Genomic DNA, 14332 nt, shown 5'->3' on the forward strand with positions numbered 1-14332 from the left:
CTCTTTGTAGCTTGAGTCCATGTTCTGTTCAGGTTGTTGAACAGGGAGGACGTGGTTGTACTCACATACATTTATATAGTGGATTTTTGAGTGGACTACGGTCCCGTGGTTTTTCCTTCTCACATCGAGGAGGTTTTCCACCTAAAAAGTGCTTGTCTCATTTAGTTATTGCTTATACTATATCCTGCTATCGTCGAAGTATTTTCCTCACAGGTTCACACAAGGTCAGAGGATCACGACCGTTACATTCCGCTGCGCCTCGTGCCCGCTTTCCCCAACAGAGTGGTATCAGAGCTTCTGGTTTTAGAGCTTTGGGTTTGATATCTTCGGGTTATTGTTGCTTGTGAGAATGATGGAAAATACGAGCAGGATGATAAGCTTGATTGGTGCTAACTATCATCTATGGAAGGGCAAGATGGAGGATCTGCTCTTTGTTAAAGAATTCCATGTTCCAGTCTACGAGGAAAAGAAACCTGAGAAGAAGACAGATGAAGAGTGGAAGCTGCTGCATCGCAAAGTGTGTGGGTTGATAAGGCAGTGGGTAGATGATAATGTGTTGCATCATATTGAGACTAAGACGGATGCTCGTTCTTTGTGGAAGAAGCTGGAGCAGTTGTATTCTAGGAAGACCGGAAACAACAAGATGTACATGATCAAGAAGTTGATTGAGCTGAGGTATCAGGAGGGAACTCCGATGACGGATCACTTGAATGCGTTTCAGGGATTGCTCAACAAGCTGTCTGATATGGGCATCAAGTTTGATAATGAGATTCACGGTCTGTGGCTTCTCGGTACTTTACCGGATTCTTGGGAGGTTTTCAGGATGTCTCTTTGTAACTCCGCGTCGGAATGTGTCATTTCGATGGATTCAGTGAAGAACAGTGTTCTTAATAAGGAAGCAAGAAGACAGTCGAATGCTAGCAGTTCGCGTTCAGATGTCTTTGTTACTGAGTCAAAGGGGAGGAGTTCAAGTAGAGATCCCAAGAGGGACAAGAACAGGAGCAGGAGCAAATCTAATAAATTTTCTAATATGGAGTGCTATTTCTGTCACAAGAAAGGGCACATGAAGAAGGATTGCTGGAAGTTGAAAAACAAGCAGCAAGGTAATCAAGAAGAAAAGGTGGATCGGGTGCCTGTCACCGAAGATCAATTTCTCATTCTTCTTGAGGGTTATGCCATTAATGTTGCATGCCAAGACACCAGTTGGGTGATTGATAGTGGAGCTACTACTCATGCAACATCATAGCGGGATTTGTTTTCTACCTATACTACGGGTAATTATGGTTCCGTGAAGATGGGAAATGATGTGATGGCTCAGGTTGCTGGCATTGGCGATATATGCTTGGAGACTAGTCTTGGGACTAGGTTGGTGCTTAAGGATGTTAAGCATGTTCCTGATATTAGGATGAATCTGATATCGACGGGAAGACTTGATGATGAGGGTTATTTCAGTTTGCACGGTGGTGGTAAATGGAAGCTCTCTCGGGGTTCTTTGATTGTGGCTCAAGGTGAGAAGTCTTCATCCTTCTATTGGATGCAAGCTAAGGTCTCCAAAGATGCTGTTAATGCGGTGGAGAATGATGGTGTCATGGAGTTATGGCATAAGAGACTCGGTCACATGAGTGAGAAGAGAATGTTTGTGTTTTCTAAGAATGAGGTGATTCCAAGAATCTCTGATTTGTACCTGCAGAAGTGTTCGCATTGCTTTGCGGGAAAACAACACAGGGTGTCTTTCAAGTCTTCTGCGCCTTCTAGGAAACCCGAGGTACTGGATTTGGTACATTCAGATGTGTGTGGTCCAATGAGGACAAGATCTCTTGGGGGCACATCATATTTTGTGACTTTCATTGATGATCATTCAAGGAAGTTGTGGGTATTTCCTATGAAGACGAAGGATCAGGTGTTGAGATATTTCAAGCATTTTGTGGCATTGGTTGAGAGACAAACGGGGAAGAAGCTGAAGTGTGTCCGCAGTGATAATGGTGGAGAGTATTCTGGACCATTTGATGCTTATTGCAAAGAGCATGGAATAAGGCATCAATTCATGCCACCTAAGACTCCACAGTTGAATGGGTTGGCTGAAAGGATGAACAAGACGATTGTCGAGAGGATGAGATGTTTGATCTCACAGTCAGGCTTATCGATGACTTTCTGGGGAGAAGCTTTGAACACGGTAGTTCATGTGCTGAATTTGTCACCGAGTGCTCCACTGGATGGTGATATTCCAGAGAGGGTTTGGACTGGTAAGGATGTTTCTTACAGTCACTTGAGAGTCTTTGGGTGTAAGGCATTTGTTCATATTCCCAAGGATGAGAGATCGAAGCTTGAGATGAAGTCACGGCAGTGTGTGTTCATCGGTTATGGTCAGGATGAGTTCGGGTACAGATTTTATGATCCCGTTGAAAGGAAGCTCGTAAGGAGCAGAGATGTTGTGTTCATGGAAGATCAAACGATTAAGGACATTGACAAGTCCAAAATTCCAGCTCAGGTTTATGAGAGTTTGATTGATTTAGAGGCTACTCCTTCTACATCGGTCCACGGTGAGGTTGAGGTTGAGGTTCAGGATGATACACCCAGTGCAGATGCTCCCGCACATGAAGATGGCAGTGGTGATCATGGTGACGATCATGGTGAGACACCAGCTGCTGAGAACCAACCTATTGTTGTTAGAAGATCCAAAAGAGGTCTTAAACCGTCGACAAGGTATGATCCTAGTGAGTATGTTTTACTTACTGATGGGGGAGAGCCGGAAAGCTATGATGAAGCTTTGGAGGATGAACACAAGGATATGTGGTTTGGAGCCATGGATGAGGAGATATATTCTTTTGAGGAGAACCATACTTTTGAGTTGGTGGAATTGCCTAAAGGCAAGAAGGCTCTGCTTAATAAGCGGGTGTACAGAATTAAGCATGAGGATGACAATTTGCCACCTCGACACAAGGCTAGATTGGTTGTGAAAGGCTACAGCCAAAAGAAGGGAATTGATTATGATGAAATCTTTTCTCCTGTTGTGAACATGTCATCCATTCGGGTTGTGCTTGGATTGGCAGCGAGCCTTGATCTAGAGGTTGAGCAAATGGATGTGAAGACTGCTTTCCTTCATGGTGATTTGGAGGAAGAGATCTACATGGAACAACATGAAGGCTATGTGAAAAAGGGCAAAGAAAATTTGGTTTGCCGCTTGAAGAAAAGCCTTTATGGATTGAAGCAAGCACCAAGGCAGTGGTACATGAAGTTCAAGTCTATTATGGGGGAACATGGTTATACTGAGACTGATTCAGACCATTGTGTATTTGTGAAGGTGTTTAGTGAGGATGATTTTATCATCTTGTTGTTGTATGTCGATGATATGTTGATTGTGGGCAGGAACATGGACAGAATTAAGGAGCTGAAAGAGCAGCTCACTGAGTCATTTGCCTTGAAAGATATGGGTCCAGCGAAACAGATTCTCGGTATGAGAATTGTTTGAGACAGAGGTGAGAAGCTGGTTCACTTGTCTCAGGAGAAGTACATTGAAAAAGTACTTAAGCGGTTTCACATGGACAAGTCTAAAGTGTTGAGTACTCCTCTTGCTCCACACTTAATACGAGCAGTCAACAAAGTCTGAAGACATATGCGGAGAAAGAAGATATGGCGAAGGTTCCATATGCTTCGGCAGTGGGTAGTTTGATGTATGCCATGATCTGTACAAGACCGGATTTAGCTTACGCCGTTGGAGTTGTCAGCAGGTTTATCTCCAATCCAGGAAGAGAACATTGGAATGCTGTGAAGTGGATTTTGAGATATCTCAGAGGGACTTCTGATCTGAATATTACATTTGGGGGTAAGAAGCCTTTACTGGTCAGTTTCACCGATTCTGACATGTCTGGAGATGTTCATTCTAGCAAGTCTACTTCGGGTTACTTGGTAACATTTGCGGGTGGAGCTGTGGTATGGTAGTCAAGGCTGCAAAAGTGCGTTGCACTATCTACCACTGAGGCATAGTTCATTGCTGCAACTGAAGCTTATAAAGAGTTGCTGTGGATGAAGAACTTCTGTGAAGAGATCGGTTTCAAGCAAGAAAAGTATGTGTTGCTTTGTGATAGTCAAAGCGCCATCTGTCTCGGGAAGAACTCTACATTTCATTCGAAATCAAAACACATTCAGAGGAGGTATCATTGGATACGAGATGTGGTTGCTTCTAAGGAAGTGGAACTTGAGAAAGTTCATACGGATGATAATGGAGCTGATATGATGACAAAGTCTTTGCCGAGGGGGAAGCTTGAAGTATGCCGAGGGATAGCTGGAATGGCTGTTTCCTCCACCTAGTCGGAGGGGGAGTTTGTTGGGTTCCTTCTAGATGGAGGAAATCCATTGGGTTTGGTTGGTGATAACCAAACTTGGAAGTTTGACCATTGGTATTAATCCATGAGATTAGTATTGGGACTTGGAGGTTCTTAGGGTTAGTGAGACACATATATATAGTCTCTTGACCTAATTTTTATGGAGAGACTTACAAGAATCAAAAAGACAAAAGAGAGAAAAGAGGGAAGGAAGCAGAATTTCTTCTGGGTTTGTCAAGGCAGATTTGGAGAATCAAACGGATCCTGATCGGGCTGATATTTTGTGGGAAGCGTCTTCAGTCAGTGGGTTAAAGGTTCACCGAAGGGATTTGGATTTCAACGGTTGGATCTTCTGTTGACTGGGTTTTAGTGAAGCTGGTCGGCACAGTTATTCAGCAGTGCTGTCTTGAGTGTTTGGTAAATTCGACGGTGAGATCTTCTCTGATTGAGATGAAATTTGGCAGAGGTGTTGTTGACTGGTTTATCTTGGATTTTTACGGTGGGATTAGTCTCTGGTTGCCGGAATCCTTATGATCTGAGGTCGTTTGGTTGCTGCTGGTTTTGAAGCTTTGTGTTGCTCTCTTGTTGTTGTTGTTCTTGTGTTGGAGGTAGCTCTTTGTAGCTTGAGTCTCTGTTCTGTTCAGGTTGTTGAACAGGGAGGACGTGGTTGTACTCACATACATTTATATAGTGGATTGTTGAGTGGACTACGGTCCCGTGGTTTTTCCTTCTCACATCGAGGAGGTTTTCCACGTAAAAAGTGCTTGTCTCATTTAGTTATTGCTTATACTATATCCTGCTATCGTCGAAATATTTTCCTCACAGGTTCACACAAGGTCAGGGGATCACGACCGTTACATTCCGCTGCACCTCGTGCCCGCTTTCCCCAACACATCTCTGTTTACAAACTTCGATCACCTACTGAACCAAGCTTGATCAACTACGAACCAGACTGAGAGCTTTTCGATATTTTCATGGTTACTATGGTATATATGGAAAGCGAGGAATGATAAATGTTTTAATGGGAAGGACATATCACCCCTCGACACGTTAAATGTGGCCACGCAAAAAGCAGAATCATGGAAACTGGCACAGATCGACAAAAGATTAGAGGAAGAAGATGGCATAAGCGCAGAGCATCGTCAAGCAGCTCCAATACATGTAGATATTGGACATCGCTATAAATGTCAAGTTGATGGATCTTGGTCAGAGAAGGACAAATGGATGGGAATGGGCTTTATTCTACTAGAAGCAGAGGAGGTGATCTTGTAGGGACGGAAGTGTGTCCATCAGGTGAAATCACCATTACATACGGAAACATAAGCTCTTATATGGTCGATGTCTGAATTGTTAAACCGCGGGTGTGATGGAATTGTCTTTGAGTCAGATTGCCAACAGCTGATAAACGTTATCCTTAATAAGATCGAGTGGCCATCATTAGCAGCAGAATTGGATGAAATCAAACTTCTTAGTACACGACTACACGATTCTGTCTTTACTTTTTAACCCCGTAACTTAAATTTTCGTGCAGACTCTTTGACCAAAGGCAGTCGATCACGAGTTGAATGTTTTGCTATTGTAGACGATTTGGCTCCTAACAGGTATACTAAAGCAGCTTGCCTAAACGGACCAGAGTGATTTTTCTATAAAATTTTGGTTGATGACAAAAAAAAACTCAACCATAATTATAGGAAATATTTGAAATAACAAAATATTTTGATTTGTTAACGTTGGATATATTATGCTATTACAAACTCTGAGAAATATTAAAGACGATTCTACAGCCAACAATTTTACATGCGGATTCACGTCTGACTGCATCACCTTAGTCACTCTATCGGATCCATGTCCCTTGTTGCAGATCTCTTGTAAGTTGTTTCTCCATTAATTTCGCATTCTCTGGAAATTGAAACTGAGACCTCCTGGTGTAGAAGCATTAATGAACTTTTGGTTAAAACCAAAAAGCTTCCACCATAATAATTATAGGAAATATTTGAAATAATAAAAAAAAAAACTTAAATCATAACAAAAAAATTAAAACAAAAGAAAGATTAAAGTCAACAACACATAAACCAAAACCATACCGGAAGGAACCATTTCGGTTTAACATGATCGGGTTCTAACGACTTTCTAATTGACTCGTCTCTTTCCTTGGAAATAAACCAAGATTTTTGTTCCTCGCACATCTGTGGAAGGAACCTCAGGAAGAAAGAAAGAAAGATGGAGAAGAAGCAGAGACCAGAGATATCGTCAACGGAAGCTGTTCTTGTCGGAGCTCTAGCACCAGGCGTCAATGTTAGTACTTCCTTCTTACCCCCTTTTGTGTAGATGCTCTCTGTTTCTTTTTGGTTCGGTTTATAAAACCCTAGTTGTGATCGGATCTGTTATACAGGCTCCAACATGGAACGCTCTGAGATTCGCGTTTCTTCTGCTGGGTCTCTGTCTCACTTTCATGCTCTCCATAGCTTTCACCAGTGGCCAATCCATGTTGCTTTTTCACGTCGGCTTCCTCATCGTAATCGCATCTTCCCTCTTTGTCCTCCTCAATTGGTATGTTGCTTCCTAAACTATCTTATTAGGGTTTCGATACAATCCTTTCTCTGAATTGGTGTTAATCAAGTTGATGATCTGTGTGTGTGTGTGGATAGCTTAAAGTGTTCTGTTTCATGGGGTCTAATGAGTACTTATGCATCTCGGTCTTTGTGAAATTGAGTTTGGGGGTCATATAAGGGTTCTCAGTTCTCTAGTTTTGTATGTGCTTTGAAAAGATATCATCTTTTGTGTTATTTTGTTGTACTCTGAGGGTTTATGAGATTCTAGAGGTGGATGTTGAGTCTTGAAGAGCTGATAAAAAAACCTTCAAATAGTTGCTTACCAGATGTAGTGCCTTTGTTCTGCAGGTTTCTTGCTCAGACAGGGTTAGTACCAGTTGAGACACAGATGCAGGAGCTGAACTTGGCACCTACTACTGATAAAAGCAACTGATCAAGCACAAGTTATCTTTTTAGTTACTCTGACGCAGACACAAAAGTAACTTAAAGCAAATACGAGGACTGGATTTTGGTTCAACCAGAAAAAAATCCTGTTTTTAGTGGAAGTATATAAAATCAGCTTTTACTTTCCTCAAACTCTTTTCTTGGTTTCCCCCTCTTGTTGTTTTATTTTCTTTCTTTGGCTTGATGGAGGATGCAGAAGCAAGCACAAACAGCTAGGGAACTACACAAGATCTTGATCAGGGTTTGGTTTGCTCATTCTCCAACGTTAGCTCCTTTTTCTTTGTTTGTAATTCCCAGACTAAGTTTGTTCCTCCCATATAAGAAGATGATTATTATTGGACACTTATTCTTCTTATATGTTTCCTTGTTTACAATGGATTCAAGGGTAATCTAACTCAAAATTCATCCCTCAAGTAACAAACAAAAGAATTTGCAAAAACTTTTGAAGTTTACTTTCTTTGTTTATCTACAACCAAACTTTTTCTTGATATGTTTGTTACAACTCGAGAAAACATTCTCTTGCAAAATTGAGCAACAAATACAAGGAAACAAGACGATAACTATAGGTAGTTACAACTTGCCAAATTGGGACAGTTTCCTTTACTCACTTGTGCATCTCTAGTTGTTCATATATGCTGGAGAAGGTTCTCTTAACCTCTGACCGTTCTCCTTGAGCTCTTTCTCTCTCAGGTACCGAAGAAACGGTCCAGGGTCATCGCTGAACCCATAAGCCTCTGCTGCGCTTTGTTGACCGTTGCACAACTTTTGTCCTCTAGCTTCATGGTCTTCTTCCATGTAGAGCTGAGGATAAAACATTGAGTTTTCTGAAGAGACCATTGATTGATCATTTGGTGTCCCGTACCTAGCTAAGAGACTGAACTTGGGTGATCCATGAGCCAAGAAGTTTCTCAGATTGTTTGTCCCCTGGGCTTGATAGGAACAAGCTGGTCTAACATTCTGACTTTCTCTGTATCTACGTAACCATTCAGAAGAAGAAATGCCAACAAATGGTGGGTTTGTGTATGACTTGATGAAACCAGGAGGTTCCATATATCTTGTCTGGTCATGGAAGCTCTCTGCTTTGTTATGAAACCAAGAAGCGTCTTCAGGCAGTAATGGAGCAGACGGAGTAGGAGGTGAATAAGAAGAAGCAGGATGCTCCGTGCTGCTACTAACTGAGAGACTGTCAAAGGATGTCAGAGGACCTGTTTCATCAATAGGGCTCAAACCATTTGGTTTACTTTTCTCTTTACTCTTGTCAACCACCCACGCGCTCAGCGATGGAGGTCTCTCTGAGACTGTGCCTTCTTCTAGATGCTGATCTGTATTCTTAAGACCTTGCGTGAAGCTGAAGCTTCCAGAGTTAGTATCCTGTGCGCTATGGTTCACAATGACTGATGAGGTACGTCTTAGGCTTTCATCAGATGAAGTTATTGTTTGGTTTCCTGAAGTTGTGTTATCAGAGCAGAGTGGCTTCGTTGCAATGCTAGAAGAAGAGACTGGAGCAGATTGACACCTTACGAGCGGCTTGAGAAGAATGACTTCTTCCTCTTCTGCAGGCACAGCTCTTTCACTCACACAAGGGATGATCTCAACGTTTCCTATAGTAACACGTTTTCTGTGAAAGAGCTCTTCTTTGCGTTGTCTTTCACCTGAAGCTGTGTAGAAACGAGCCCCTTGCTTGTCAAAGAATAACCACTTCTGCTTACTTGTGATCTCAATAGCGGAATTGATAATCCGTTGAAGACGAAGCTCTTTGCCTCTCTTAAAACTCTCTCTTAGTTCCATATGACTTGTGAAATCTAGAAGTAAATGTACAGGAGCCAGAGGAGCCAATGACCTCAGTTCATGATCCTCCCAAAGAGCTACCATCACCTTAGCAGAACAGTTTTGTCCTTTCACCTTTAAGCTGTTCAAGAAATCAACTAGTTTGCTAAAGAAGCAAGATATCGCAATCTCGCTCTTCTCATCAAACCTGCATTCTTCTTCCTTGTGAAGTAGAAACGGTAGGTAGTCTAGAAATACAAGTAGAGCAGGTAAGAGAGGGCAAGAATCCAAGGGACTAGTCTTCAAACACCTCTCGACAACTCGCCCCATGACGATGAACACCATTGTTAATGCTAAGTTTGTTAACTTTGCTTCCTCTTCCGCGTTGTCTGGTTCATTAAACTCGGCTAAGTTGTGGAAGATGAAGACGAAAACCGCAACAAGTTGGATGATTCTATACGGTCCCTTTCTCGCCGGGTCCATAACTTGATAAGACTCCAACATGGCTTCTAGGTTTCTATCATCTACTGCAAATGCTGCATCCAATTCTCTCATAGTTGATGCAAATGTGCAACCAAACTCATCAAAACTGAAACAAACCATACAGAACTAAGAGAAGAACAGCTTGGGTCATCAAGATCTTGAGTTGAAAGAAAAGAACAGACCTGGATTTAAGGAAGAAGAAGCTAATTTTTCTAACAACCAGTGTCCATAAATCACTTCCAGTCTTTAATTCTTCTTTTGCTTTTACAGTGACATTTCTCTCTGATGGGTTTAAGAAGTTAAACTCTGCATCAGTAGATAGAGACTGCAAAGGAGAAGACCTGTTCTGCAGTAGTTAAAACAAGCATTTTGAGCAACACAAGGCATACACAATCTAACTGCAACTAGTAGGGAGAGAGAGTATGAGTGAATCAATCACCTTCTCAAACAACAAAAGAAGATTGTTAGAAGCACCAGGAAAAGGTTCTTTCACAGCTAAGCTTCTCACACAGTGGTACAGAGCCAAGAACTCATCACCAACATAAGTGGCCAATACAGCTAGCTACACAATTTCAAGAAAAAAATCACTTACAAAATGGCTAATAAACAAAAGAAAAAGAGTTAAGTTACCTGGTTATGAGGATTGCCACTATCAGGCCAAGACTTTGCAGCTTCAAGATAGTATGTAGCAGCAGTTGACCAATCACAATGTCCATGTGTTTTCAGATACTGTTCTCTATACCTTTCAAGATCTCCAAGACAGATATAGAAACGATGGCATAAGAATCTCCTTTTGCCTCCAGATTCCTCAGAGAACCCCTTGTAGTAATATCCTCTGACTTTAGAAATCAGATTCTTGTAAAACTCTGCAGCTCTTAGCAGAAACAGCTTGAATGCTTTCATATGAGTGTTTGACTTGGAAGGATCATCTGCTTTGAGGCCTTTGCGAAACTCGTCGATGTGTTTATAGTGAAGCTTCCAGAGACAGAACTCTACTTCTTGAAGCTCTTCTTGCTGGAGATTGGCTTTGAATATTTGCTCGTAGGTCGAACCTGCTTTCGTGTATAGCTCTGAAACATCTGGATGCAGTATACCCTTCGTGTGGATTAATGTCCATAGCTGCTTCTCAATGTTGTTCACCTGAGAAAGAGATCATTAGTAAGATTCTTTCAAGCTAAAAAAAAGCATCAAGATGGTTTTTTACTTTACCTCTACAAGAAAATTACTTTTGGATGCTTCCATCTTCTTTGGAATTAGACAAAGATCTTATAGATGTGTGACAAGTGACAAGAGAGCACAAAAGCATCCTGAGAAAGAATGAAAACTAACAAAGATTAAGAATCAGACACTGTGTTTGGTCTGCAAGAAAACAATTTTAAATCAACAACCTCAACTGGGTAAGCTCAAAGTCGCAAGCTTTGACAGAGTTTAATGAAACCCAGAAGATGAAATCTTTAAAAGAGTTACAGTGACAAAAGCACCAAAGAGAGAAGAACACACATCAGATGGAGCTTAAAGAGACATCAACATCACAAAAGCAGTGTAGAAAAGAGAGGGGAAGAAGAAAATCGAGGGAGAGAGTGAATCTTTAGATGGATAACGATGACACTAAGAAGAAGAGGTTACCAGAAGAAACTTGGACGTACGGACGTTTAGACAGGAACAGCATAAAGATAGAAGAAGCCAAGCTAAGTGTATAATCACATGGAAGAGAGAGAGAGAAGATAAGTCAGTTGTGAAACGGACAAAGTAGAAAGGTAGCTGATGATGATAATGATGATGATGATGAATTGATGATGATGATGATGATGATGATGATGAGGATGATGGAGGTGCAAAGGTGGATACATATCTAATCCATTAGTCCACTTCTTCTTCTAAGTGCCCCCCCCCCCCCCCACCCCCACCCCCACCCCCACCCCCACCCCCAACATTTTGATTTTCTTTTCTTGAATGATTTTCTTAACCATGCTAATTAATTTTCAATTGATTAGGTTAACCGGAGTTACGGAGCAAATCAAATTCACACACTTTTGTAGATTCCTTGACGTCAAAGCCAAACTTTCTTTATATTTTTAATACGATGGTAAGATGAGTCATGAGACTCGATCTAGAGGATAAGCGATTAAGGAAGAAAAATGGGACCACCAAATATTTTAGACCATCAGTTTTTATTTTGTTATGATAATATTAATAATTATACATTCTTTTAAGACCACCAAAAATTATTTCTCACAAAAAAATATTGTTTACAGGCGGGTTATTTTTGTCATATTTTATAAGACGTTTTAGTTAAAAGTACAAAACCTAAGGAAGTATAATTAATTATATATTTACAGTGGAAACATTTTACAACTTCTATGCATAACATTTTATAAATTAAGACAAAAATCTTAAACATCTTATATTATACGATAGAGTATAATTAGTTATTTATAAGCATTACTAAAAGTATTATTTAATATTTTGAATTAATAAATATGAAGATCATATACATTTTTAGTCGAAAGCTTTTGCTAATCACTATATTCTTCTTCTTTTTTAATATCTTACAAGCTTACTATGGACGACGCATAGTGAGGTTCGACAATGAAACACCTGCGGACCTTGGCATGGGCAGTAACCCAAATGTGGTTAACAACTGTTTTTGTTTTGTAAGACTGCAGTCTTGATATCACTAGGGACATTGCCCCGCGCTTGCGCAGAGTTATAGACATATTTCTTGTTTCATCTCAATATTTGTTAGGGTTATTGTAGCTGTGAATTTTGCGTTTTGGGTTGATCATTGTTTTTTAAGTTTTTTATTGTTATAGGGTTAGAGTTGTGATGATGTACTGTATATTCACTGTTCTCCACTCATGAAGGACTAAACTGTGTTAGTAATGTGATTGATATAGTTCGTGTTGTTGCTTGCCTGAGACTTATTGTTTGTTTGTCTTTTTAATTTATTACTTGTACTGTTGAGATTACATAAATTATATTAAGGTTGTTGAGAGTACATTTTGTTTCTGGATATTTTTTCACCAGTTTAGTTTGTGTAAGTTGTGTGTATTAAGTAATAATTTTTTTTATTCTTATTATGTTGGTTATATGTTTTTTTATTTTTAAACTTGTTGTTTTTACCGGACCTTTAAAACAAATATACGAAGACTTGTAGAAATAACTATAAAATGAGTGACAATTAGTATTTGAGTCTTAATGGGTTTTAAACGAATATATGTATTTCTCATAAGAAGACAATAGCATTGGCATGTTGACATTGAGCATATAAGCTATTTTTATAAGACAAGAAGAGTGAGTAGGTGGAGATGTTGTTGCCGCATTTGTGTATGTTGGGATTGTCTCTTGTATCTCCTGGTGTGGCTGTGTTTGTTTCTCTTTTATTTGATGGGTAATATGTAAACAAAAATCATTGTTAGTTGTATTTATCAGAGTTTGTAACTTACTTTGCTTTTTTTGTTTAGGTAATTTCATTGATCTTGGTTGTCGTCTTCGTCTTCTTCGTAAGCATCTGTGAAAGTAAGTTTGTAAATTGTTAAATATTTGGCCGTGTAGTTTATATTTGTTTAGCTGGTTCAATGTATGTGTCGTTGAGTTTTAGTTGAGTTAATTGGTTTGGTATATTTGTTTTGAAGTTTATTTGTAAGACTAGACAAAAAGAGAGGTGATCATTAATGATTCGTCTTTTTTGGGATTCTAGTTTTTGGTGTTTTGATTGTTTGGGTTATTGTGGTTTCTTTTAAACAGTAAAATAAAGATTTGTGTAAAATTAGATTGATAAGTAAGGGAGATAAATAGACGACCACAAATCTTGGGTATGAAATATTTTTGATTATTGATGTTAGCACAATATAGACAGTAATATAAAGGGAATTATGTGTTGATTGTTTCTTACGGATCAATGAGGAGACGGATAACGACTCGAGTTGTTTCTTTGGTGAGGCCAGAGCCCTGGACAAAACGGATTTGCCCAACCACATCTGTGAGTTTAAATATCAGTTATGATATCAAAACATAATATAAACCCAGATGCAATATGATAATATACTTGGAAGTTCTAGGTTTGTGTTCACAATCACTTGAAGATTGTCGAACAGTCTAATCTTGGCTGAAGATTGATCTCAGGAGCACCCGTGATGACTTCATCAATAATGGTTAGTGAGATGAAACGAATGAGGAATGGATGATCAGTTATCTTGTACATGCTTGAGCACCTAGAAACCTCAAAACGATCGACTTTCACAATGGAACCAGCTTTCAAAGATGGCATGTAACGATTAGCACGTCCGACGGGAGTAAACCCATAAATCACGGAATCTGCAAATAATATTATTCAACAAAGAATCAGGAAATAAATTAAAACAATTATGTTAAATAAGTGTTATAGATCGAAGATTAACTTACATTTTCATCAAGGAAGAGAACCGTGATTCCTACGAACTCTCTGTCTTTCTTGAAGTTCAGGGAATCCCAGAAGTGAGGTTGAGTGACGGAGAGATTCGAAGGTTGAGTGACGGAAGCCGAGACGCCGGTTTGACGAATTGGAGAGGCAGAGAGAAACATTTTTTAGAAGTTGGTTAAATCTAAGAGGAATCAATGAGTTTTGTGGAAATGCAGATTGGGTTCATCAAAGATGAGAATCATATATATAGGGTTTATATAGGGGCTACAAATCAGGAACATTTATGATCAAGCGATTTAAGATGTGGACATGAAGAGTTCACCGGTGAAAAAATAGATTACGAACAGACACATGGTGCAACT

The 14332-nt window shown here is 39.9% G+C and overlaps 2 protein-coding genes across 8 annotated transcripts; one reads left to right on the forward strand and one right to left on the reverse strand.

The window, feature by feature from the left end:
* The first annotated feature begins 6458 nt into the window (after positions 1 to 6458).
* On the forward strand, positions 6459 to 7660 carry LOC106382170. Its single transcript, XM_013822141.2, has 3 exons — positions 6459 to 6617; positions 6715 to 6872; positions 7223 to 7660. The coding sequence occupies exons 1-3, from the start codon at positions 6543 to 6545 to the stop codon at positions 7305 to 7307; spliced, it is 318 nt and encodes a 105-aa protein (XP_013677595.1). The 5' UTR covers positions 6459 to 6542; the 3' UTR covers positions 7308 to 7660.
* Positions 7661 to 7745: 85 nt separating this feature from the next.
* On the reverse strand, positions 7746 to 11462 carry LOC106382169 (nonsense-mediated mRNA decay factor SMG7-like). 7 transcript variants are annotated; one of them, XM_022712320.2, is made up of 7 exons: positions 11195 to 11385; positions 10957 to 11020; positions 10778 to 10875; positions 10199 to 10708; positions 10008 to 10130; positions 9751 to 9914; positions 7746 to 9674 (listed from the first exon to the last, which is right to left on the reverse strand). In XM_022712320.2, exons 3-7 carry the CDS (start codon positions 10808 to 10810, stop codon positions 7937 to 7939), a joined length of 2568 nt encoding a protein of 855 aa, XP_022568041.1. In that variant the 5' UTR covers positions 10811 to 10875; positions 10957 to 11020; positions 11195 to 11385; the 3' UTR covers positions 7746 to 7936. The 7 variants fall into 7 exon arrangements, with proteins under 7 accessions (XP_022568041.1, XP_022568043.1, XP_013677594.1 ...); XM_022712322.2 differs by having other exon boundaries at positions 10778 to 10892; XM_013822140.3 differs by lacking the exon at positions 10957 to 11020 and having other exon boundaries at positions 11195 to 11462.
* Positions 11463 to 14332: the final 2870 nt, after the last annotated feature.

Source organism: Brassica napus, chromosome C5 (genome assembly GCF_020379485.1).
Source record: "Brassica napus cultivar Da-Ae chromosome C5, Da-Ae, whole genome shotgun sequence".
In the NCBI taxonomy this organism is placed as follows: Eukaryota; Viridiplantae; Streptophyta; class Magnoliopsida; order Brassicales; family Brassicaceae; genus Brassica; species Brassica napus.